Here is a 22,788-nt window from a genome sequence, read left to right on the forward strand (position 1 = left end):
AATATTTTTGCAGTTTTTAGGCTCTAATATGTGTTGTAATGTACCTTAACTTCTTTTAAAAGCACAGTTAAATTAAAGTACATTAAATCAGTAATCTGTCTCATCATACTGTGATCGTGTTGTGTAGCAGGCTCTGTGCTTGTTACTTCTGGGCAGGTCGACCCTCTCGGCATACAGCCTGTCAGCGAGATATCCAAGTAATTGCATCCTCCAAGAGTCTCAGTGTCTCACAGAAAACACTTCAATATTTCTATTTTTAGATGCACAACAGTCAAAACAACAAACAGAAATGAAACTACAACCGCAGTCTACTGCTTTTTAGGTTTAACATGTTGGAAAAAAAAACAACTTTTAATTCTTCATGTTTTATCCTGATTTAGGAGACAATGAAGCTGTCCCATGAGTCTCACGTTGCCCGGAGGAGAAGTGCACCTGATCCACTCCTGGGGATTGGCCCTGTAATCACATGGACACATGGAGGGACTCTCCCTGAGAAGAGGCACTTGTTACCAGGCCACTGTGACTCACTCGCGCTGGCCATGTGCTGCCTGTTTGTGTATGAGAGAGAGAGAGAGAGAGAGGGCGAGGCTTCAAAACAGAAAGCGAGAGAGAGAGGCTGAGATAGGGGCTTATCGAAAACACAAACTTGATTGTGCAGTGAGAGTAAAAGCAAGCAGAGCACACCTGTTCTCTACCATAACAATGATGGATCACATCACAGCTGATCCCACCTCCTCCTCCACCTCCTCCTCCTCATGGGTTTCTGGTTTGATGTTACACTGGGTCAAGCCTTGACAGAACAGAGCGGGGTTTGACTGCTGCAGTTTCTGTGACTCAGATTCAGATCAATACATACGAGGGGTCGCTTAGCAGCCTGTTACATAAGACGAGTGAAAACTTTACTGCTGAGTGTCACAGACACAACAATCACTGAGTCACCGGAGACGAGCTGAACTAACCGGCTGCATATTCAGTCGCCTTCAACACGTGCTGCTGTGATTGAACCCGGGGTTTCTAGAACTGGTTTTGTTTCTACGGGTCAACAACCTTGTGTGTTTTAAAACGGACACTCCCTGCCAGGTGAGGCGACGTGTGGTTCGAGAGCAAAAAAGAGGGAGGAGACGTGGCCATAAATCTCACCTTTCTCCCCGGCTGTGTCTTTTACGTGTCTTGACAGCGCCTAGCTGACCTCATGTCTAGAAAGGGACTTTCTGATCAGACTCTCGGGTGTTTGTCACCTCCATCCTCGACACACCCTCTCTTTTTCTTTTTTTAATTCATGGCCTGTCCATCTCTGTTTTGCGGTTTCGTTGTTTCCCTCCTCCTCCTCCTCCTCCTGTAACACCTGGGAAAGAAATCGCTGCCAGCTTTCCAACACATTCCTGCTCCGAATGCCTGGGCACAGCCGCACATTGTTGGCATTCTTTCACTTAAAGGTGCAGCACTTCTTTGTCTCTCCACAACACCGACATCATTTATTCAAATGAAGGCATGCGGGGATCTTTTCAGGCGGCTGGTTTTTCACGGTTTGTTTGCTGACAGGTCGTTGCTGAACTGAACCTGAAAATGAGGACATAGAGGACAAAAGTACTTCCCCCCCTTCCACATGAAAATACTCTGCTATGCTCGGTGTAATAATTAGTGTTTTATATAGTTTAATCCACAATTTAAAATCCATTACTTACTAAAAGTGATGGGAAGTGCCAAAAGCTGCAGTTCCTCTTGTCGTCCACTTGAGGCTGGCTCCAGAAGTGAGTCAGTCTCCATAAGTCCCCATGTTAAAATGACTTCACAGCAGAAATAAACATGTTTACAGCCTGGTACAAAAAACAGTTTTGGTGAATTTACATACAACTCACCTGTTCACATTATATTAAGGCTTGCAGGATTAAGAGCGTGGACGCTTTGATTGACAGGTAGGTGTGGTAACAGGTGGCTTGTTTGAGCAACCAGGCGTCATTCAGCACGCCTCAGGCCCACTGATGTCTTTGCCGGTGGGTAGCGTCACTCTTACGCCGTCTATTGTTTATACTGTTTTAATTCAACATTTGAAATTCATTAATAAAGCAGAAGGATTAGGTTTGTTACGCCTAGAAATAAGCAACATTGATATGAAGTTTTCAGGGGCTTTAAAATGATATCAGCTCCTAATATGCAAATATTATTCATCTCTTTAAGTTTAACAACAAGAAGACAAGATGACACAAGACTTCATCCTCAAGGCTCAACATCAAGTTGCATATTGGAGCATGATTAGCTTTAAAAAAACGATGTCATGAAATCATGTTGATAAATGCACATATTAAAACTGAGAGTTTTCAAGGCGAGCCCCTGCAGCAGATGAATCTGAAGAAACAGGCGTGCAGATACACATCGTGAATTTCACAATGCCGCGTGTCTTTGTAGAGGCGATCGTTTGCTCTATGAACTTTAAGAATTTTTAAAATAAGGAACTATCCCCGTTTTTTTTTTCCAAACAAGAAAACCGCAAGCTTCAAAAAAAGGAATAATTACTCAATCTTTAGCTGCTGGCCCTCCCACCTCCACCCTCTTAGTTCCCCCCAGAGGGATGCAAGTGCGTCAGAGTGGGGTTGGAAAAGAGGAGAAGTAAAGCCTTTTTGACTTTCAGGAAGGAAACACATCTGGGGGAATAAGGAAAGAGAGAACGGGTGAAAAGAGGAATTAGCGTGGAGGAAGAGGAGCCGGCCAAAAATAGTCAGCCTCCGCTCGAGCCATGCCTCGCCAGTGCCCCTACCACACCTCCTTCCACTCAAGCATTAGTCAGCCCTGACCTATCCCTCAGCGGGTGACTAACTTCTCTGCTGAATCCCCCCTCCAACCTCCTCAAATCACGAACCTCACTTCCTCCCAGGTGTCCTCCAGTTTCAGGGGTTACTCAACTTTGAGACCCCCACGTCCAGCTTTCATCTCTAAAACAAAAAAACAAAAAAATACATAATCAAAGTTAAAACTTTAACAGGAGTGATTGAGGAACAAGTCACACCAACATGCAGTGGAGAGGAATGTCTAAACATGTGCATTCCTCTGGCTTGAAAACCATCTAGAAAAACAGGAACTCTGGCCAGACAAACATGGTGAAGCCAGATGTAAGGCGGCTTCTGTGACCGGACTGGTTTTTGAATAGGAAAGACCGGAAGAATAACAGATATGCCATCTAATGTGCAGGTGCAACGAGAAAAAAAACAAAAAAGAAAAGATAGTGGACTAGTGGATAACACACAGTCACCGGGGTTAAGGTTTGCCAAAGCAAACAGGAAGCAGTGGGTAGTGTTCTGTGATTGGTCGCTGTTAGTTTGATCTGTGACAGCGTGGAGGAAAGAAGGCAGGAAGGAGACGTGTGGAGAGGGAGATATGCAGATGACTGAAGAAAGGGAGTACGTGTGTCAAAGCATGTCATTCACCCGAGCTGTAAATCACAAAACACAAGAGTGTGGAGGCTCAAAGAAACATCACAAAATGTAACCAAACAGCTGATTTCTATCCCCGCTGCTGATTTTAAAACTCATATTTGAGCTGCTTATTATAAAAGTTTTTATAAAGCACCTGTCATGGGCAGTGGAGCTGAGACCGAGGCGGCCAGTTGTGTATGAAGCTGTTTTCTCTGGATGTTTGTTGACTAGAGCCATCCAGTGGTGCTTTGAGGAACTTTGAATCCAGCAAAGAGACAACAGCAGAAATATTAGACTTCATTAAATAAATAAATAATCAGACAACAACTGAAGAGCAGCAATGATCTTTGTAAGAAATGATCACAGTTGTTAATAAAAACACATTCCTCCTTTTACAATGTTTCTATTTCTGCTATATTTTCCTATCGTGAGTAGAAACTGGTGTTTTGGGTATTTCTGATGTGTTAGTCTCAATAGAAAATGTTGCTTTTAATGTGTTATTGGTATTATTTCATTGAAAGGTGCAGTACTTGTTTGTCTTTTTAGGCACACAGCAGCCAGTTTCATGTACAGGTGTTTCCAGTGATACTAATTAAGGCTCTGTTCCATTTATTGTAGCAGAGACAGCGTGCACCACAGCAGCACCCTGACTCTGTTTGACCTGAATGAAACGGGACCTTCCTTAGTTCATACTATAATATTATAGAGAAAGCACAGTGACATATAAATATATATATAATATAATAATAATAATAATCATAATAATAATAATAATAATAATAGTGTTGGTTGTCCACCAGCGATCAGGTTTCTGCCTGCTCACGTGGGAAATGTTGAGTCTCCGTCGTTGAGGTGTAATGGAGATCTTTGAAGCTATGAACTGAATAAAAAGCAATTAAGTATCAATCAATCAAATGTATTTGTATAACACTTTTCATACTTGCTTCACACACCACACCCAACTCCGAAAACACCTCAGGCAGGTTAAGTAAATAAGTAAGTAAATAAATAAATTAATTCATAAAATAAAGCACGAAAGAATAGTAACAGACTAAAATGCTTAAATAGAAAAATAAGTAAAATATAAATAAATAAATAATAAATAACTAAACAAATAAAATAATTCCTAATAATAAGAAGACATTCAAATGTATTAAATAGCAAATAAAATAAAAAACAGATTAACATGCATAAAAAAACATGTTAAAATAAACAGACAGACAAATTAACTAAATAGATAAACAGTAAAAATAATGCAACACAGATTAAATGCTTAAAGAGAAAACTATAAATCAATCAATGAATTCTATAATAAACCACATCCAAATGTTTAAATAGATAGACAAATGACAAATAACAAAATGTATAAAAATAAAGGTGTTAAAATGACTTAATACTGAACTAATAAATAATAGTAAAAATGTATCATAGAAAAATAAATAAACAGAATAAATTAAAACACTAAACACAAAGTGCTTCACGCATAATAAAACGCTTAAATAGAAAAATAAATAATATAAATAAATAATATAGATTCAAGTAAAAGTCAACTCCAAACGCAGGTCATGGGTTTGATATTAAAAATATAAATAAAAAATAAAATAAAATAAATAACATAATTCTAATAATAAACCCATTAAATGTATAAAATAGATAGAAAAATAAACAAACGATTTAAATGTTAAAATAAGGCGTTAAAATTACTTAATACTGAACTAAATAAATAAAAGTATTATCGCACTTTTCAGGCAAAACATGTAACACAAAGTGCTTCAGCACAATAAAACGCTTAAATAAGAAAAATAATAAAATTAAAAATAAATATAGCACATATAAAGTCAGACAGTTTGTATTAAAAATATAAATAAATAAACAAACAGAAATAATTCCTATAAAATAAACCACATTCAATGTATAAATAGAGAAGACATTTAATAAAACAAACGAGATTAAAAGGTATAAAAATAAAGGTGTTAAAATGACTTAATACTGAACAAAATAAATAAATAAATAAATAATAGTATTATCGCACTTTTCAGGCAAAACATGCAACACAAAGTGCTTCACGCAATAAAACGCTTAAATAGAAAAATACATAAAATATAAATAAATATAGCATAGTAAAGGTCAGACAGTTTGATATTAAAAATATAAATAAATAAACAAATAAAATAATTCCTAATAATAAACCACATTCAAATGTATAAATAGAGAAAATAAAACAAACAGATTAAAATGTATAACAATAAAGGTTTTTAAATGACTTAATACTGAACTAAATAAATAAATAAATAAATAAATAATATTATCGCACTTTTCAGGCAAAACATGTAACACAAAGTGCTTCACGCAATAAAACGCTTAAATAGAAAAATAAATAAAATCTAAATAAATAAATATAGCACAGTAAAGGTCAGACAGTTTGATGTTAAAAATATAAATAAATTATAAAACATTAATAACGCAGTGTGTGATTATTATACGCGGGCTGTTGCCATGGGAACGCTCTTGATACGGAAGCTCGCTTGGATAACAGAAGCTCAGAAAGGCGGAGGGAGGAGGTGTAGGAGGAGCAGCAGCAGCAGGAGGAGGTGGAGGAGGAGGAGGCCATGGCTGGACAATGACTGACGTGGAAAGTGTCAGGAGTGAGTAACAAAGTTCAGCGTGGGTTAAAAACAATAAAAAAATAGAAAATAAAAGCTCCACCTGCTGCCCCCGGAGCGCCGCCGCGTGTGTGGCCGGACACGGCGCCATGAGCCTGGACAAAGCGAAGCTGTGCGACTCGCTGCTGACCTGGGTAAGTCTGGAGCTAACCGCCGGCTAACAGGTGACAGCAGGTGTTTGAGGCTGAAAGTAAGGAGCTGAAGTGAGGTTAGTCCGCACCGTGTGCTCGATACTAATCCAGTTTATTCACTGAATTCAGGTTCGAGCGGATTAAAGGTGGAAAAGTTCAGTTTTTAAAAATGCTAACTGACGCTAGCCTGCTGAGCTAACTAGCTGAGGTAAACACAAAGTTTGCAGACAGACTGACTGACTGACTGACTGCTGCAAAGGTTAAAGGCCAAACAAACACAGCTGCACACTAATGATGATGTGACTGTAGCCGACACAACAAAACAGAGAAAATCCACCTGAAAGCCTGAAAAGCAGCTCAGCTCTGCAGCTGTGACCCCTCCTGACCAACAATCAATACACCTGCTCTGTCTGTCAGAGGGTTTGTAACATGCAGGACACTTTAACGTGTCTTAAAGTTACATTAAAGCTGCACATGCACATGCAGTGCTGCTCCTGATTTCCTAATTTAACCGAAACCAATATTAGTTTAATGTGAAATAAGAGGTGCAGGTTTATCAGTTCAATGTTCTCTAAAAATAAAATCAATTGTGTAGCCAGGACTAAATTAAAAGTCGACTTATGTAGGTGCAAAAGTTCTTCTTGAGCCACTGAAATGGATCGATTACATCAGAGATGTTTAGGGATGAAATTGTGCATCACATAATTGAAACACAGATAAAAACCAAGTCTCTCTACACTAATAATGATGTAAATATAGCTGACAAAACAGAGAAAATCCACCTGTTTGGCACCTGAAAGCCTGAAAAGCAAAACTGCAAACCTCCTGACCAACAATCAATACACCTGCTTTGTCTGTCAGAGGGTTTGTAATGTGCAGGACACTTTAATGTGTCTTACAAGACTTTTCTTTATTAATATTTTACATTAAAGCTGCGTCTTAGCCAAGAAAACATGCACATGCAGTGCTGCTCAAAAGTTTGCGAACCTCCTGATTTCCTAATTTAACCGAAACCAATATTAGTTTAATGTGAAATAAGAGGTGCAGGTTTATCAGTTCAATGTGTAGTCAGGACTAAATTTAAAGTCGACTTATGTAGGTGCAAAAGTTCTTCTTGAGCCACTGGAATGGATCGAATACATCAGAGATGTTCAGGGATGAAATTGTGCATCACATAAGTGAAACAGGGATAAAAACCAAGTGTCTTTACACTAATAATGATGTGAATATAGCCGACATAACAAGAAAATCCACCTGTTTGCCACCTGAAAGCTTGAAAAGCAAAACTGCAAACCTCCTGACCAACAAACAATACACCTGCTTTGTCTGTCAGAGGGTTTGTAACGTGCAGGACACTTTAATGTGTCTTACAAGACTTTTCTTTATTAATATTTTACATTAAAGCTGCGTCTTAGCCAAGAAAACATGCACATGCAGTGCTGCTCAAAAGTTTGCGAACCTCCTGATTTCCTAATTTAACCGAAACCAATATTAGTTTAATGTGAAATAAGAGGTGCAGGTTTATCAATTCAATGTGTAGTCAGGACTAAATTAAAAAATAGTTTTTGGTCGACTTATGTAGGTGCGAAAGTTCTTCTTGAGCCACTGGAATGGATCGATTTACATCAGAGATGTTTAGGGATGAAATTGTGCATCACATAATTGAAACACAGATAAAAACCAAGTGTCTTTACACTAATAATGATGTGAATATAGCTGACAAAACAGAGAAAATCCACCTGTTTGGCACCTGAAAGCCTGAAAAGCAGCTCAGCTCTGCAGCTGTGATCCCTCCTGACCAACAAACAATACACCTGCTTTGTCTGTCAGAGGGTTTGTAACATTCAGGACACTTTAATGTGTCTTAAAGTTACATTAAAGCTGCACATGCACATGCAGTGCTGCTCAAAAGTTTGTAAAGCCTCCTGATTTACTAATTTGGTCGACTTATGTAGGTGCAAAAGTTCTTGCATTGGTTAAAACAAGTTTAGGGACGAAATTATGCATCACTAATTGAAACAGAGATTAAAAAACCAACTCTCTTTTTAGTCGTACCCGGGTGAACCCAAACGGGTCAATCATGCAGAGAGGAAGCGAGATCTCACGGTACATTTGTCTTACTAATGGAGAGCGCTGACAACAAGACTACAGCTCTGCCTAGAAAAGTGGACGACCTTCTAAAATATCAGCAAGAGACACAAGGACATTCTGTAATGACGAATATCCTCCAAAGTAGACGCGAGAGACTGATGAGTCACCACGGAAACTGTTTGGTCGAGGTTAGGAAGGGGTTCACACATTTCTGCACCCATGAAATCAGATTTTTAAATAAAGAATGACGATATAAGAATTTCTTTTGTTTGAGTCCAACTTCTAGCGTCTAACTTCACATTAAATGAGGTTATTTCATTATGTTTTTACAAAATTAATAAACTTCTGAGCACATCAACACCATGAAACACGTCGGTGCATTAAAGACTTCTCTGTTTCCCAGTTGCAGACGTTTCAGGTGCCGTCATGCAACAGCAAGCAAGACCTGACGAGCGGAGTGGCCATCGCACACGTGCTGCACAGGATGTAAGGACCCGCACGTATCTGTGGTGACTGTGTTGTTTTTGGTTACGTGAGTGCACGCCGACGGTGGAAATTCATTCAGAAACCCGCTCGCTCGCTCAGATTTGCTTATCTGTGTGATTTGCCCTTTGAATTACACGAGGGCGTTTATCTATGCAAACGCTAAATCGTTTAAAGGACAGAGTCTGGATTTGTGAGGTCAGCTTTCAAACGTAGGTGTGTTTTTAAAACGTCTCTTTAACTGATTCTCGAGTTCCTTACATTCACATTTAGTCACTTTAATCCAACGTGACTTAAAATCAAGGTACAGTGAAACAAGGACGTGTTAGTGCAGGAATACTCGCACAGAGTTGAGATCCATTTGTAGAGCGGGATAGTTGTTGGTAGTGTTGGAGAGGAGGTCCTCTCTAAAGAGCTGGAGGTCTAAAGGAGGTCTTTGAAGGTAGAGGTAGACGTTCCTACAGATGAGAAAAGTTTCACCCTGAGCGTACGGGTGGCAGAGCCAGGTGAGGTCTGTATGAGGACGTTCAAGTGCAGAACCGGAGACTACTTTGTAGTCGGCGTTAGAAATTTGTAATCTGTGCAAGCTGGCAGGCCCGTTACAGTAATCAAGTCCGCAGCATTATTCCCACATGTGACTTTAATGAAGTGTTTGTGCTGAGCAGTGCAGGGCCTCAGTGCCCCGTGGCCTCCTGCGAGTCTGTGATGTCCAGAGATGTGCCGTCCTTGTCCTCACCAGAGCTCTCTCTCTCGTGCTCTCATTAACAGAGACCGCTCTTGGTTTAATGAGACGTGGCTCGGCAGGATCAAGGAGGAGAGCGGGGCCAACTGGCGCCTCAAGGTAATTTGTGAAACAGCCGGATATGACATGAATACCCGACGGTAACAGGATGACCAACATGTCTCCGATTTGTTTCAGGTCAGCAACTTGAAAAAGATTCTGAAGAGCATGCTGGAATATTATCATGACGTAAGTATAACTTTTACTGACTTTAACGCTTAAACTCTGCTCGACCCCTAACCTCAACCTCGCTCTCTGTGAATAGGTGCTCGGGCACCAGGTAGCAGAGGAGCACCTGCCGGACGTGAACCTCATCGGAGAGATGGGAGACGTCACTGAACTGGGGAAGCTGGTGCAGCTCGTGCTGGGCTGCGCCGTCAGCTGTGAGAAGAAACAAGGTGAAGACGTCGAAGTGAACACACCGGAGTCAAATCACATGTTTCTTCAAGCTGATGCCGTTTTTACGAGCGCTGCGTCTCTGCCAGATTCACTGCTGGTTTGGTTTTATTTGCGTTAATCTGCATTTGGCTGCACTTTGATGACTTCGTGTTTGTTTTCTCCTGAACAGAGCAAATCCAGCAGATAATGACGCTGGAGGAATCCGTCCAGCACGTTGTGATGACAGCCATTCAGGAGGTGAGTGAGCAATTATCCTCCCAGGTTCTCTCTCTCTCTCTCTCTGCTTTGCATTAATCCCAGCTCTTAGTCATGGTTAATTCAAAATCAAAGAAATCCGGATAAGACTGAGCCGATTCCCAGAAACCCCGCTGGGAGATATTTCAAGAATATGTTCACCTGGAAAATCCTTGAATGTGCTCCAGGTTTTTACCAAACAAAATTCTCCCGAGGCTGCTTTCAGGAACAAGTTCTCGTGTATTTCCTGTAATCTGAGCGTTCTTGTTTCTCTCTCAATGCTCTGTTTCTTAGCTTTTATCAAAGGAGCCTTCATCAGAACCGGGAAGTCCAGAGACCTACGGGGACTTTGACTACCAGGTGGAAACCGCAACGCTTTGATTCCTCCTCTGTGTAATCTTTTTGTTCAACGCTGTTACATCCTCTTCTTGTGTGTTTTCACTCTTTCATTGATGTTTTCTCCCTCCTACAGTCCAGGAAGTATTATTTTCTAAGTGAGGAGGCGTACGACAAGGAGGACCTGAGCCATCGCTGTCGAGACCTGGAACATCAGGTTGGTTGTACAGGAAACCTTTTAAAGTTAGAAGATTTGGTGACACCCGTGGTTACTGGTGACCCAGAATTCAACATCAAACACTCCGTTCATAGAAATCTAAAAGTGAGCAACCGGTTTGTCTGTTTACAGAGAGGACAAACAAATTTTACTTTGTTAAACAAAGAAGTCAGTTCTCCCGTCACGCTTCGAGCTCCTGCAGCCCGATCTCATGCTGAGAAGTTGAAGGTCATAATTTCTGATAAACGATCGCTGTCACTACATCACACATGGTAATTGCTTCACAATAAAAGCCACCCCGTTAACGTTAGCGGTGGGTAAACACAGCTGGGAAAACAGAGGTAGTAAAGGTCCATCAGACAGGACCAGCGAATCGCTGCAGGGTCGAAATTACTTTTTATTTCTCTGATTTAATCGGCTTTATCAAGGCCAACGCTCCCTCACTCTCATTCACTGTCTACGTCGCTTAACCACTCTCTCAAACCATCTGACACAAACCAAATTAAACTCCTTCCTGTCACTATTTTGCAGCGTAAACTGCAAAACCAGATTCAGATTCAGATGCTGAGTATCCGAGTTTAGATAGTGTCAGTCTCAGAGACATTTCAGGCTGACTGTGGAGGTCTGATCGTCTGATTGGTGCCTGCAGCGTGACGTCGGGCTGCGTTTTTTTTCAAAAAAAGTTTGGATCCGGCTCAACTTCTCCAACACAGTGTTGCTGCATTTTTGGCAGGAAAAATCCCCTGCAACTTCAAATTAAGACTCTTTCTGAGAGTCTGTTCTCTCTCTGGAGTCACAATAAACTTTTATTTCACCTTTCATGAACCCGACTCTCGGATACTTTGAGGCGTGCTGCTGTGCTGTGTGGTTGCAGCTTGTTGTTGAATGTGGTGTGCCTGCTGCGTTTTGTGCTCCGGCCTTTTATTGATTATCCTGCCTGAGACTTTGTTTGTGTTCCCGTGGCTTGTTTTTTTTGCACCGCAGACTGAGAGGGGGACTAATTTAGTGCTTTTAGAGTCAATAGTTGCATAACATCAAGATAAAACTGACACATCGCCTTGGGACGGAGCAGTAGCCAACAATAATTTGTACTGCTCTCAGCCCACCTGTTTGTTTACTTACTTAGCCCACGCTTTAGAGATTAGTCACTTGTGTTGTTTTTGAAAAAAAGAAGCTATTTACTGTTCCTGTGCTAAAGCATGCAATCTGTCCTTGAAGTTCAGTGTAGGGTTTCGCTGTATTCAAAGTGGAAAGATGTCCAACAGGTAAGTACACACTCCCCTTTTTTTAAACACTGGAATGCCAGCTTGTCTATCTGTAACTGGCCTCACGTTGCAACATTTCTCCCCCCTTTTTAAAAAAGCATTAACGTTCCTCAATGAGCTGTGCATATTCATCTATTTATATCTCAGAAAAACTGGCTTCAAGCCCGAGGCTAGTGCTAACAACTTGACTATTGAGAAAGTTTCATCTGCCTGAGATCATTGCACATCAGCTGACTAACTAGCTTTTGACGACTGAGCATGTGAGCATGTGTTCGAGGTCCTGTAAGCATGAAAAGTGGTGAGTTTGTCGCTGTGCGTCTGCGTTTCACGTCTCTGAATCTGTCCTGAGTTCTTCTTGATATGTTTTCTGATGCATCCTCTTCACCGCTTCTCTCTCAGCTCGATCTCTCACCTCCTTTTAACAAAGTTTGTCCTCTCTCTCTGTTTTCTCGCACAGCTGTCGGTGGCTCTGGAGGAGAGGTCGTCCCTGCTGGCCGAGACCCGCTCCCTGAAGGAGAAGCTGAGTCGCAGCGACTCTCTGGACGCCTCCACCACGGCCATCACTGGCAAGAAGCTGCTGCTGCTGCAGAGTCAGATGGAGCAGCTTCAGGAGGAGAACTACAGGTACACACACACACACACACACAATGTTACATAATACAGACATTTACATAAGATGCTTAACTTTTTAAGAAAAGTCTCAAATGCAAATCAGAGGCTGTTGTTGTTGTTAAATCACTGCTCTCGTATCATCTCAGGCTGGAGAACAGCAGGGACGACATGCGTGTGCGGGGAGAGATTCTCGAACGCGAGGTCACCGAGCTGCAGCTGCGTAACGAGGAGCTGACCAGCCTGGCGCAGGAGGCCCAGGCCCTCAAAGACGAGATGGACATCCTCAGGTGAGACTAACTCACAAAAGCCAACCATGGACCAGAGCCGTGGACACGTGGAATAAAAAAAACGACAAGTTATTTAACTTGAAATCTGGTTTTCACCACGAGGTCTGTGTGACAAACACGTGGCAGCAGTTACACACTGAGTAGCACGTGTGTGTTGGTTTTACTTCCTCAAAGTACGCTGTCTGCATCAGCTTTATTTGGGCCGCCTCGTCCCGTCGTGCACTGCTCTGCTGGGTGCGTCCTCCTCGTTCATCCCATTCTTACTTTTCTGCTTCCCCGTGTTTCTCATCTGAAGCCTGCAGATTTGTTGTTGTGATGTTAAGTGTGTTTTTTTTAAGTAGTTTTGTTGGTATCCTTAACTCCAGTAGCTCACCTGGTAGACAGCACCTCACAGAGGCTCGGTCGGGTTCAGCTCCAACCTGAGGCCTGAGGCTGTATTTGCCTAGTCATAACGTACGTGTGAGTCAGCTGCACATACATTGTTTTGGTGCTGTAAATACTCACTAGTGCACATTTCTGCAGCTGAAAACAATCCTTAAATATTTACTCCTGCTTGAGCAACATTTGCTAATTACATAACCATCTACAGGTGAACAATTAACAATTAATTGTTATAAATATAAAGGTGAGCAACATGCACGGACCTTTCCACGGTTACCTGTGTTCAACTCCAGCCTCCATCCCTCCCTCCGTCTGTCTGTGCTTTCTGTATAAACACTTGAACTACTTTAACTCGTCCATAGCTCTAGGATAAGGCGTGTTGCTCCTCTGCTCCCTGCATTCATTTTTTTGTAAGATATATTTTTTAAATATTATCTGACTTTTAAATGCCCTGTTTATTCTTTATTAAAACAACAACAATCACAAGAAACTGCAATAAAAAGCCAGATATAAATAAGAGAGACGACTCTGAGATGAAGTAACAAAAGCCTAAAATAGAGACAAAAACAAATGAAACAGCAACAACAGAATAACTTCTATTTGAGGTTAACATGTTTATCGTCCTGTGTCAGTGTGTCTCTGCACATCCTGCTGCAGCGTCTTCTTCAGGACACGTCAGTGAGTCACTGTGTTTGGACAGCGCTGTGAATTTGCCTAATCCTAAATGTATGTGTGAGTCAGACGCACATACATTGTTTTGGTGTCGGCGCTGAAAATAGTCCTCAAATATTTACTACCGTTAAAAAGTAACATTTTGCTAATTACATAACCGGTCACGGATACGAAAGTACAGATCAGTGAACTCGAGAAAACAAACAAACACTTTGTTGTTTTTTTTTGGTTTCATAACTCCGTAACACACACACAGATCGTTAGTCAGAGGGTGACACTCTCCCCTGTCTGTGCTATCCTTCGATATGTTTAAAAATGTAGAAAGAGAGACACGTAAACTCAACATCGAATCCCAGAATAATTCATTTATTGTCCACATTGTCTCCAGCTCTGGTCCTGAAGTCCAGTTTCTCTCCAGCTGTGTGATTTTGTGTAGACGATGATTTCAGTGTCCAGTTCTCTTTCCCACTTTTGTTTTATATAATCTGTTGAGTTCAGGGAAATATTTGAATACACACTCCCTATCATCCGAGTTGTAGCTTCTGTGTGACCCCTTCACCTCGTTTACAGAGTAATGTTGGATTTGAAGACTCTTGTCTCTCTAAACCAGCGTCCACCAACATTTTTTTTGTGCCATGAACCGTTTCATGTAAGACAGACCGACCTTCGAGGCGCGGGGGACAAATATGACAAAATCAAATGATACCACCGACATAAAAACAAATATAAAGTGCATAAAAAATAGAACTCTCCTTTTCTGCTGAATTAATGGGAGCCCTGCAAGTCCAACAAGTCGTGTGTTTGTTACGTCCAGTCTGCCCCGTTTTTCCAAAGACGTTTGTTTTTTACTTATTTTAGCTCGTGGGCAACGTATCAGGTGGCGGACGGGTCATTTTTCAAAATAAAACCTCTCTCAGACTCAATAAATATTTTTTTTACTCATTCTTTCCGTGCGGCTCGACCCACGCTCTCGTGTGCTTTAAACCATATTTCTCAGACGTAGACTGGAAGTCTATTAATTTCCCGTCCCGATGTGAAACCTTATCCTCTGTCTACATTTTAAATCTCTGGATGCCGGCTTGAAGTATTTCTATTTTCACATAGTCAAGCCACACGTTTGAAGTCGTCGATAATCGGCGAACAGATTCACTCACACATTGTTGTTGTTGTTTTTAAACATTTCGAGGGAGTTATTCTCTAAAATCAGGGAGTACTTCATCTATTATCAACTTACACTCACAGAAACAACTCCCACACTGCCCACACACAGACGTCCATTCAGCTCCTCGCTCTGACATCTCTGTTGATGATGTGAATTTCATGTGTTGACACTGTCTCTGCGTCAGAGTTGTTGTTTGTTCAGGAGTTAAGCACATATCCACACGGATGCATTGTGTCAAAAAAAAAAATCATATTCCTGTGTCTGTGTACTCAACGCCTCCCACACTGTCCTCTCCTCCTCCTCCTCCTTCCCCTCAGGCACTCGTCTGACCGGGTGAACCAGCTCGAAACGCTGGTGGAGACGTACAAGAGGAAGCTGGAGGATCTGGGCGACCTGCGCAGACAGGTGCGCCTCCTGGAGGAGCGCAACACCGTGTACATGCAGCGCACCTGCGAGCTGGAGGAGGAGCTGCGCCGGGCCAACGCCGTCCGCAGTCAGCTGGACACCTACAAGAGACAGGCAAGCTGTGGCCCTGGGAGGAGAGAGAGGAGGGACGTGTTGACGTCTGGCTCCTTCGGTTTTTCATAAAGAGCTCTTGCCAACGCAGACTGTCTCTCTCTGACTTGCAGGTTCATGAGCTTCACACCAAGCACTCAGCGGAGGCCATGAAAGCTGAGAAATGGCAGTTTGAGTACAAGAACCTTCACGACAAGTATGACGCACAGCTGAAGGAGAAAGAAGTGAGTCGGTGAAATGACAGAACACTCACAAAGTGCTTTTTACTGTTTGTAGTGGCGTTCACGGCCGCACACTAAAGCCCTGAGTTATTACAAGACGACACGCAGTGATGGTTTTTTTATTCCGCCGTTGGCCGTCCTGCGAGGATCAACATTTGTTGTGGTTATTACCTCCCCGCAGGAGGAATTGTTGCCAGGGAAATCTCGTACTATTCTTCCCACGTCCAGTGTCAATTCTAGCACCTCCTGCAGTGCGACAGGAGTGATTAATATCCTCGGTTACTCGTGGGTGAGAGTAAGAAATACATACTGTACTGACATGAAGTGTACATCTACTTCTGCCGGTTGAGTCTAAATGGAGGCAGCTCATTGCTCCGCAGAGTTTGAGGCCGTGTCGCAGTCAAGACCAACTAAACCGAGACAAAGCCGTGACAGTTTATTCCTACTTAGGTAGCTAATATTCACCAGAACTCTTGAGTCACCTTGTTAAAGAAATCTCTGTGGTTTAAGTAACTCGAACACTGAAGTTTCCTCTCAGGGAGTTAACAAATAAATCAGATCATTAAGTGACAGCTCTCAACACTTGAACTAAAAATCCAGATCCAGAGACTGAGGCCTTTAAAGTTTTCTTGACTCCGGTCTCAAGGCCAAGACCAACTTCTGGATGGATGAGGCATGAGTACTACATGTACTAGTACAACAGCACTGGTTTGAGGGTCAAGTCTGATGTGCAGACTAGAGCTGGACTACAAAAAGTTTTTTTAAATATCAGGTTTTTAAACTTTTCATTCTTTATTTGACTGTCTGAAGACAGACACAAGAAACTGCATGCTCTTATTTTGTCATTCAAACATGCATAAGCACAAAATCTACCTTGAAAGTAAACATTAACCTAAACAGACAGTACGTACAACAGTATAAACAACTTTGAAACGACCAAAATAAATATTTCACGACAGATGCAGAGCCTCGACAAACAGAAAAATAAAGTCCTGTGCCCTCGTGTTGTGATGGGATCTGGAGCAGCTGTACTCCTCCGTAATCTGAGGATCCAACAGCTGTGACCACCCGACCTCTATCACCGCCCGCTCATATGTAGATATATATTGTCACTTCTGATTGGTCCCCTAACTGGTACGGTCTTGTAAACGGGCACCGCCACACCTCGCCATTTACTCACATCCTCAAATAACATGTAAAAAAAAAAGTCTGACATTCCCAACATCAGTTTCTTGGTGAGGCGTTTCACTTCATCGGTTTAACGCGGTCTGTGTTGAAGCTGAAGCCTGTGTCCTGTTTTGTCCCGTCAGCGTCTGATCTCGGAGAGAGACACACTGCGGGAGACGAACGACGAGCTCAGGTGTGCCCAGGTGCAACAGAGAGGTCTCAGCGGAGCCGGTGAGTCACTTCATCTAGAAAGAAATCTCTAAACTGCGAGATAATCTCCCGTAAAAGTTACGAGTTGACACTTAATCTCTCTCTCCCTCTGCAGGAGGCCTGTGCGACAGTGATGTCACAGTGGGAAACCTGGCTGCAGAGATCATGCCCGCTGAGCTCAAGTACGTCTATTATGTCCCTATCTGTGTTTCTAAGCCTCGACTCGGGGGTTAACGTGTGCGTAGCAGCTAAATTTAAGTGTAACGGATGAGATTTTCCTTCTAAACCTGCATTGTGTCACTATCAGCAGCACACTTGTGCCTTTTTATATTCGTCTTCTATTGTACGAGAGTCGCCCGAAATAGCCACGAATGCCAGAGCTGAACATTTGGCCGGGGCGTTGTCAGATAGCGGGCTCGGCCAACTCGGCAGACCTTTTATGACTCTGTCGCTCTCTGACCCGTTTCATCTGTCCACCTCCTCCTCCTCCTCTTCTCGTCGCTCGTTCTCCTCGACAGGGAGACGGTGGTGCGTCTGCAGAGCGAAAACAAGATGCTGTGCGTCCAGGAGGAGACCTGCAGGCAGAAAGTCGTGGAGGCGCAGGCCGAGCTGGAGGACGCTCAGCGCAGCAAGAACGCTCTGGAAACTCAGAACAGGTACGAAGGGAGAAGAAGTTGTGAAGGAGTTTGAAGCAATCGCTCCCTCTTCCAGGCCTCCATATTGTGTGTTCCTGGACATTAAGCTGGTTGTTTGGCTGAGGGTAGGAGTGCTATCTGCCTAAATGTCAACTCACCCTCTGGACTGTGTGCTCAACTGAGCTGTGTGGGCTGGACTGGAGGACAGACAGCAAGAAAGCCAGATTGTCCGTTGACTGTGTGTGTGTGTATGTGTGTGTTTACATGCCTGTGGGCATGTGGACATGTGGGTGGACTGTGTGTGTGTGTGTGTTTGTGTCCATGCAACACCAGGCCCAGGGTGTGGGAAGCATCCTCAGCAACAGTAACAGGAGGGAGAGAGGAGAGGAGTGCAGTGAGCATGCTCAGTAGAGAGCGACGCGGTGAATGGCCAGGCAGGCGGCACACTCGGTGGAGTGGATGAACACTCCCTGCAGCAGATGTACAGAGATCCACATGATACTTTGCAAACATCTTCCACCCACAGTATCGTGTTTCATCTTCACCACCTGCCTCTCTTCTCATTGTTACTCTCCCACAAATGTTCCTGAAACATTCTCCCTTTTGTTTCTTGGATCTATTTTTTTGTTGTTGTCCCCATCCTGACCTTTTTTCCATGTCCCCTCCTCTGTCCCCTCGTCTCCAAGACTAAACCAGCAGCAGATCTCAGAGCTGCGTTCACAGGTGGAGGAGCTCCAGAAAGCGCTTCAGGAGCAGGACAGCAAGACTGAAGATGTGAGTTTCTTCACCACAAACAGCTGTTATCAAAATGCCACAAACAAATAGACTTTAAGTTTGAGAGAACACCTGAGAGTGTGTGTGTGTGTGTGTGTGTGTGTGTGTCCTTAATGAAACTGGTGAAATCAAAGCATCGACCTACCAGCTTATTTACTTATCCTGATGACGTACAGTTTATCCACAGGAATGTCAAAGATCTGAACTTCATGTCTCAGAGCGCATTCAGACAAGATCCGGCAAAACGGCTGCATCTCTTCCTTCTTTGTTTTGTCTAGAAAAAGTAGTGAAAAATAATTTCCTAGAGCTCAAAACGATGTAATCAGATTACTTACCGACTGTCTAAGACACAAAGATATTCAGGTTATCATGTCATAAACCTACGATGAGCAAATTCTCGATTACCAAACTGACCAAAGAGTCAAGTTCAGACAGGAACCGGCGCTGTGTTAATTTGATTCGTGGTAGTGCCCGACGTCACGCTACGGCGGCCAATCAGACGCTCAGACCGGTCAAACCCTTCCGCAGTCAGTCTGAAATCTGAACTCTGACTTTGTTTATTTCATGAAGCAGCTTCTAAATCGGAGTCTGACCACAAAATACAGACACGAAGAAGTTTAATTTGATTTGTGTCTGATGCTTTGAGAGAGAGCGAGCGGTGGTTAAGTGACACACGGTGAATGAGAGTGAGCGAGTGCCGGCATCTATAAAGTCTATAAAGTTTCACAGCGGTTACCTTCAGCACGAATAGCTGCAGTGCCTGATTCTGCCTGAATGCATCTGAAAAAACAAATATTTGCATGGCACACCGAGGACATTCAACACGTTTTCAGGACTGCAAGTGTTTGTTCTTCCACTTTTGATACATGTCGTGTGGGAATTTAACCCATGTTTGCCGTGGTGATTCATCGTTAACGCCTGTCTGTCTGTCTGTCTGTCTTTCTCTCTGCCTGCCCCCATCGATCAACTCTGCCAAAATCAGGCCATCGTAAGTACGGCCCACCCTCTGTCCAACTGGCCAATGATTTAACTCTTTCACAGCTTACACTCTCTGTATGTGTTGTTTGTGTGTTTACATTTAGAAACCATGTGTGTTTTTACTCAGTTTAATGTGTTTTTTCCTCTTTTTAAGTCGTCCTTACTGAAGAAGAAGCTCGAGGAGCATTTGTAAGTATTCATCTTAAGGATTATGTATCGATGTGAAACCACAGTGACTTCACACACACTCCTGACGTGTGACTATTTCAGGGAGAAGCTCCATGAAGCTCACTCAGATCTCCAAAAGAAGCGAGAGGTCATCGATGACCTCGAGCCCAAAGTGGACAGCAACAGTAAGTCTTTTTGTTGTTGTAGCCTCTTCGAGCACACGCCGCTCTTTGTTCGCTTCTTGACGTTTTGTTTTTCTGCCTCTCAGTGGCGAAGAAGATCGATGAACTCCAGGAGAGCCTGCGGAAGAAGGACGAGGACATGAAGCAGATGGAGGAGCGGTACAAACGCTACGTGGAGAAGGCGAGAACGGTCAGTACACCCAAAGAGAACATGTTGTCGTCAGCGTATGGCTTTAAAATGAAAGTGTGAGGGTTATTTTTGTACTGGTTAAAGAGGAACTCCCACAGATTTTTACACATCAATGTTTGGAGTAAGAAAGCGTCCACGCTCTTAATCCTGCATAACTTTAAGACTTCAGCCAGCCACGGAGGTTGCTGCTTGGCACTAACACACCTGTATCTCAGACAGAACTGTCGGTGGTTGTGTTGAGTCTGGTGGAGTAAGAAATGTCCTTTGTGTGCTCAGGTGATCAAAACTCTGGATCCAAAGCAGCCGGTCACCGCGACTCCGGACGTTCAGGCCCTGAAAAACCAGCTGACGGAGAAGGAGAAGAAAATCCAGCACCTGGAGGTCTGAACCTTTTTGACATAACGAGACAAATTTAGGTCACGGCGGCTCTTTTTTAAAAATTCCACTAACGCCTGTCTGTCTGTTCCCGGCACGCAGCATGACTACGAGAAGAGCAGAGCCAGGCATGACCAGGAGGAGAAACTCATCATCACGGCGTGGTACAACATGGTGAGTGTAGAAAACATCAGTTCTTACTCTTTCCACACGACCACACCTGATCCCCTCCTCTTTTCTTTCGTCTTCCTCAGGGGATGGCGTTGCATCAGAAGGTTTCTGGCGAGCGGCTCGGCCCCTCTAACCAGGCCATGTCCTTCCTCGCCCAGCAGCGACAGTCCACCAACGCCAAGAGAGGCCTGACGCGACACCACCCGAGATAAAACGTCCGGACGGGCAGATGAGGTGACTCCACCTGAACTCCCTGTACCTGTTTTTGTTGCCTTCTTCGACTGGATCGCTGCACCTCAGAGAGAGTATTCCTCATGCTGCTACTGCCCCCTGCTGGCTCTTTGATCAGTTTGTTTCTCCGTAGAGCCTCAGAGGAGAACGAGACACTGAACAAAAGAGGCTGTCTCACCTTTTAAGGTGACTTTTATTTCCTCTGTAGCCTCTTGAACTCTTTCCTGTTTGTTTTAAACCTTTTTTTTTAGTTAGTCTTTTATGTTAAACAATAAGCTGGAATGTGAAGTAGACATGTCGAGGTTACAGTTAGGAGTTATTACGAAAGCTACGCAGCCTATAAACTGATGTTTGTTTAGAATTTTCTTTTATTTTTGTCTTCTCGTGTTTTTGAGGTGAGTTCTTTCTTTTTTTTTAATCCGAAGGACCTCGAAAAGATGTAAAAGATCATGAGGGTGTGTTTAATGGCTTTTAGTTTTTGTCCTCTTTGTATTCACTTGAATCTTTTTTTCTCTAAACACCAAAGCACTTTCCTTACTTAGAACGGTGGGTTTGTCCTCGGGTGCCTCGCTGAAAAATACTTTAAAACTGCTCCCTCTGTGGACGAGACTGAAGTTTGAGATACTCCTCGTCTCTCTTAACGTACACGTCGCACTGCAGGCTCGTGATTTTTCATTCGTTGCCTGTAAATTTACTTTTAGATTTGATATTTTTGCTTCCCAAAGATTTAAACAGGGTGTTGGTTGTAGGTACGATCTAAATGCACTCACCACTTTAGACTCTGATGTCTCTCAGACTGGAAAACTACTAACAATGTGATCTAAAAAACACTAAGATGACTCAGCTCGTGGCTGTTTATCACCTCATTTGGAAGTAAGTGTACTCGTCGATACGCTGGAATTCCTGCCTGCTGACAGGATGTCGGAGGCGGGTTTAAAGGTTGCGCCTCCGTAAATAGACGGCGCTTTTATTAACGCTAACCTTTTTGTTCTTTTTCAAGTCGTTTTTAGTGCGTCCCATCTCAGAGCTAAGACCCTTTCTGCGCCTCGTCCCTGTGAATATTTGTGCTGACCGTCTACGCCGACCAGAATCCTGCTGTTGTTGTGTGCACACGTTTGCTTTAAGTTGATATTTATGGCGTTTAAATCATGATCTTTGCTACACGTTTGCATGGTTTGAAGGGGTTAACTCATAGTGTTTTTGTTTGTGTCATTACTGGTCCGGTAGATTATAGCAGAATGTCCTTCACATGGGGATCTGAGGCAAGTTCAAGATTTGTAGTCCTGTTCTACTTTTGCACTACAAATAAATGGGATCTTAAGATAAAACAATGGTGGTCTTTTCTTTGGCAAACACACACACACATATATAACAGTTCGTACTGACGACACTGTATTTAAAAAAACGTCTCCCAGGTTTTATCACCTCTGTCCTTCTTGTGGGTAAACTTCAACTCCGTCATGATCTAAAGGCCAAACCAGATTAGTCAGACTTCTCACATCCTTTGTGTTTATCTATCACACCACTTTCATCAAAGGCTACATTTAACTGACAATTAATCATGGAACAAAATCATCACGTAAAAAAACTGCATTCATCTTTTTATGTTGTAAACAAGTTTATTTCAATTTTACAAATTAAAAACAGCTCTTCAGTCCTAGAATTAAACATAAAATGTAGCTGGCTATTATCATTATTATGATTATTATTTATTAATTGTTGTTGTTATACTCACCTGTCAGTTGTGAGGATTTGTGCCTTTTTGACCTCATTATAAAGACTTCTTTGGGTTACTAAGACAAAATGGTCAAAAAATTTTATAAGTTTTAAGAGTTAATTTTTTGTT

At 42.7% G+C, this 22,788-nt stretch overlaps 1 protein-coding gene across 2 annotated transcripts; it reads left to right on the forward strand.

The window, feature by feature from the left end:
* The first annotated feature begins 5,939 nt into the window (after positions 1 to 5,939).
* On the forward strand, positions 5,940 to 22,270 carry hook2 (hook microtubule-tethering protein 2). 2 transcript variants are annotated; one of them, XM_010754954.3, is made up of 23 exons: positions 5,941 to 6,207; positions 8,699 to 8,781; positions 9,547 to 9,619; positions 9,698 to 9,748; positions 9,825 to 9,957; positions 10,128 to 10,195; positions 10,487 to 10,552; positions 10,665 to 10,745; positions 12,468 to 12,634; positions 12,769 to 12,909; positions 15,442 to 15,643; positions 15,754 to 15,864; positions 17,172 to 17,259; positions 17,354 to 17,420; positions 17,757 to 17,894; positions 18,560 to 18,647; positions 19,630 to 19,635; positions 19,780 to 19,814; positions 19,896 to 19,978; positions 20,062 to 20,165; positions 20,442 to 20,546; positions 20,643 to 20,714; positions 20,795 to 22,270. In XM_010754954.3, the coding sequence occupies exons 1-23, from the start codon at positions 6,163 to 6,165 to the stop codon at positions 20,921 to 20,923; spliced, it is 2,136 nt and encodes a 711-aa protein (XP_010753256.2). In that variant the 5' UTR covers positions 5,941 to 6,162; the 3' UTR covers positions 20,924 to 22,270. The 2 variants fall into 2 exon arrangements, with proteins under 2 accessions (XP_010753259.2, XP_010753256.2); XM_010754957.3 differs by lacking the exon at positions 19,630 to 19,635 and having other exon boundaries at positions 5,940 to 6,207.
* Positions 22,271 to 22,788: the final 518 nt, after the last annotated feature.

The sequence above is a fragment of the Larimichthys crocea genome, chromosome XII (genome assembly GCF_000972845.2).
Source record: "Larimichthys crocea isolate SSNF chromosome XII, L_crocea_2.0, whole genome shotgun sequence".
Classification (NCBI taxonomy): domain Eukaryota; kingdom Metazoa; phylum Chordata; class Actinopteri; family Sciaenidae; genus Larimichthys; species Larimichthys crocea.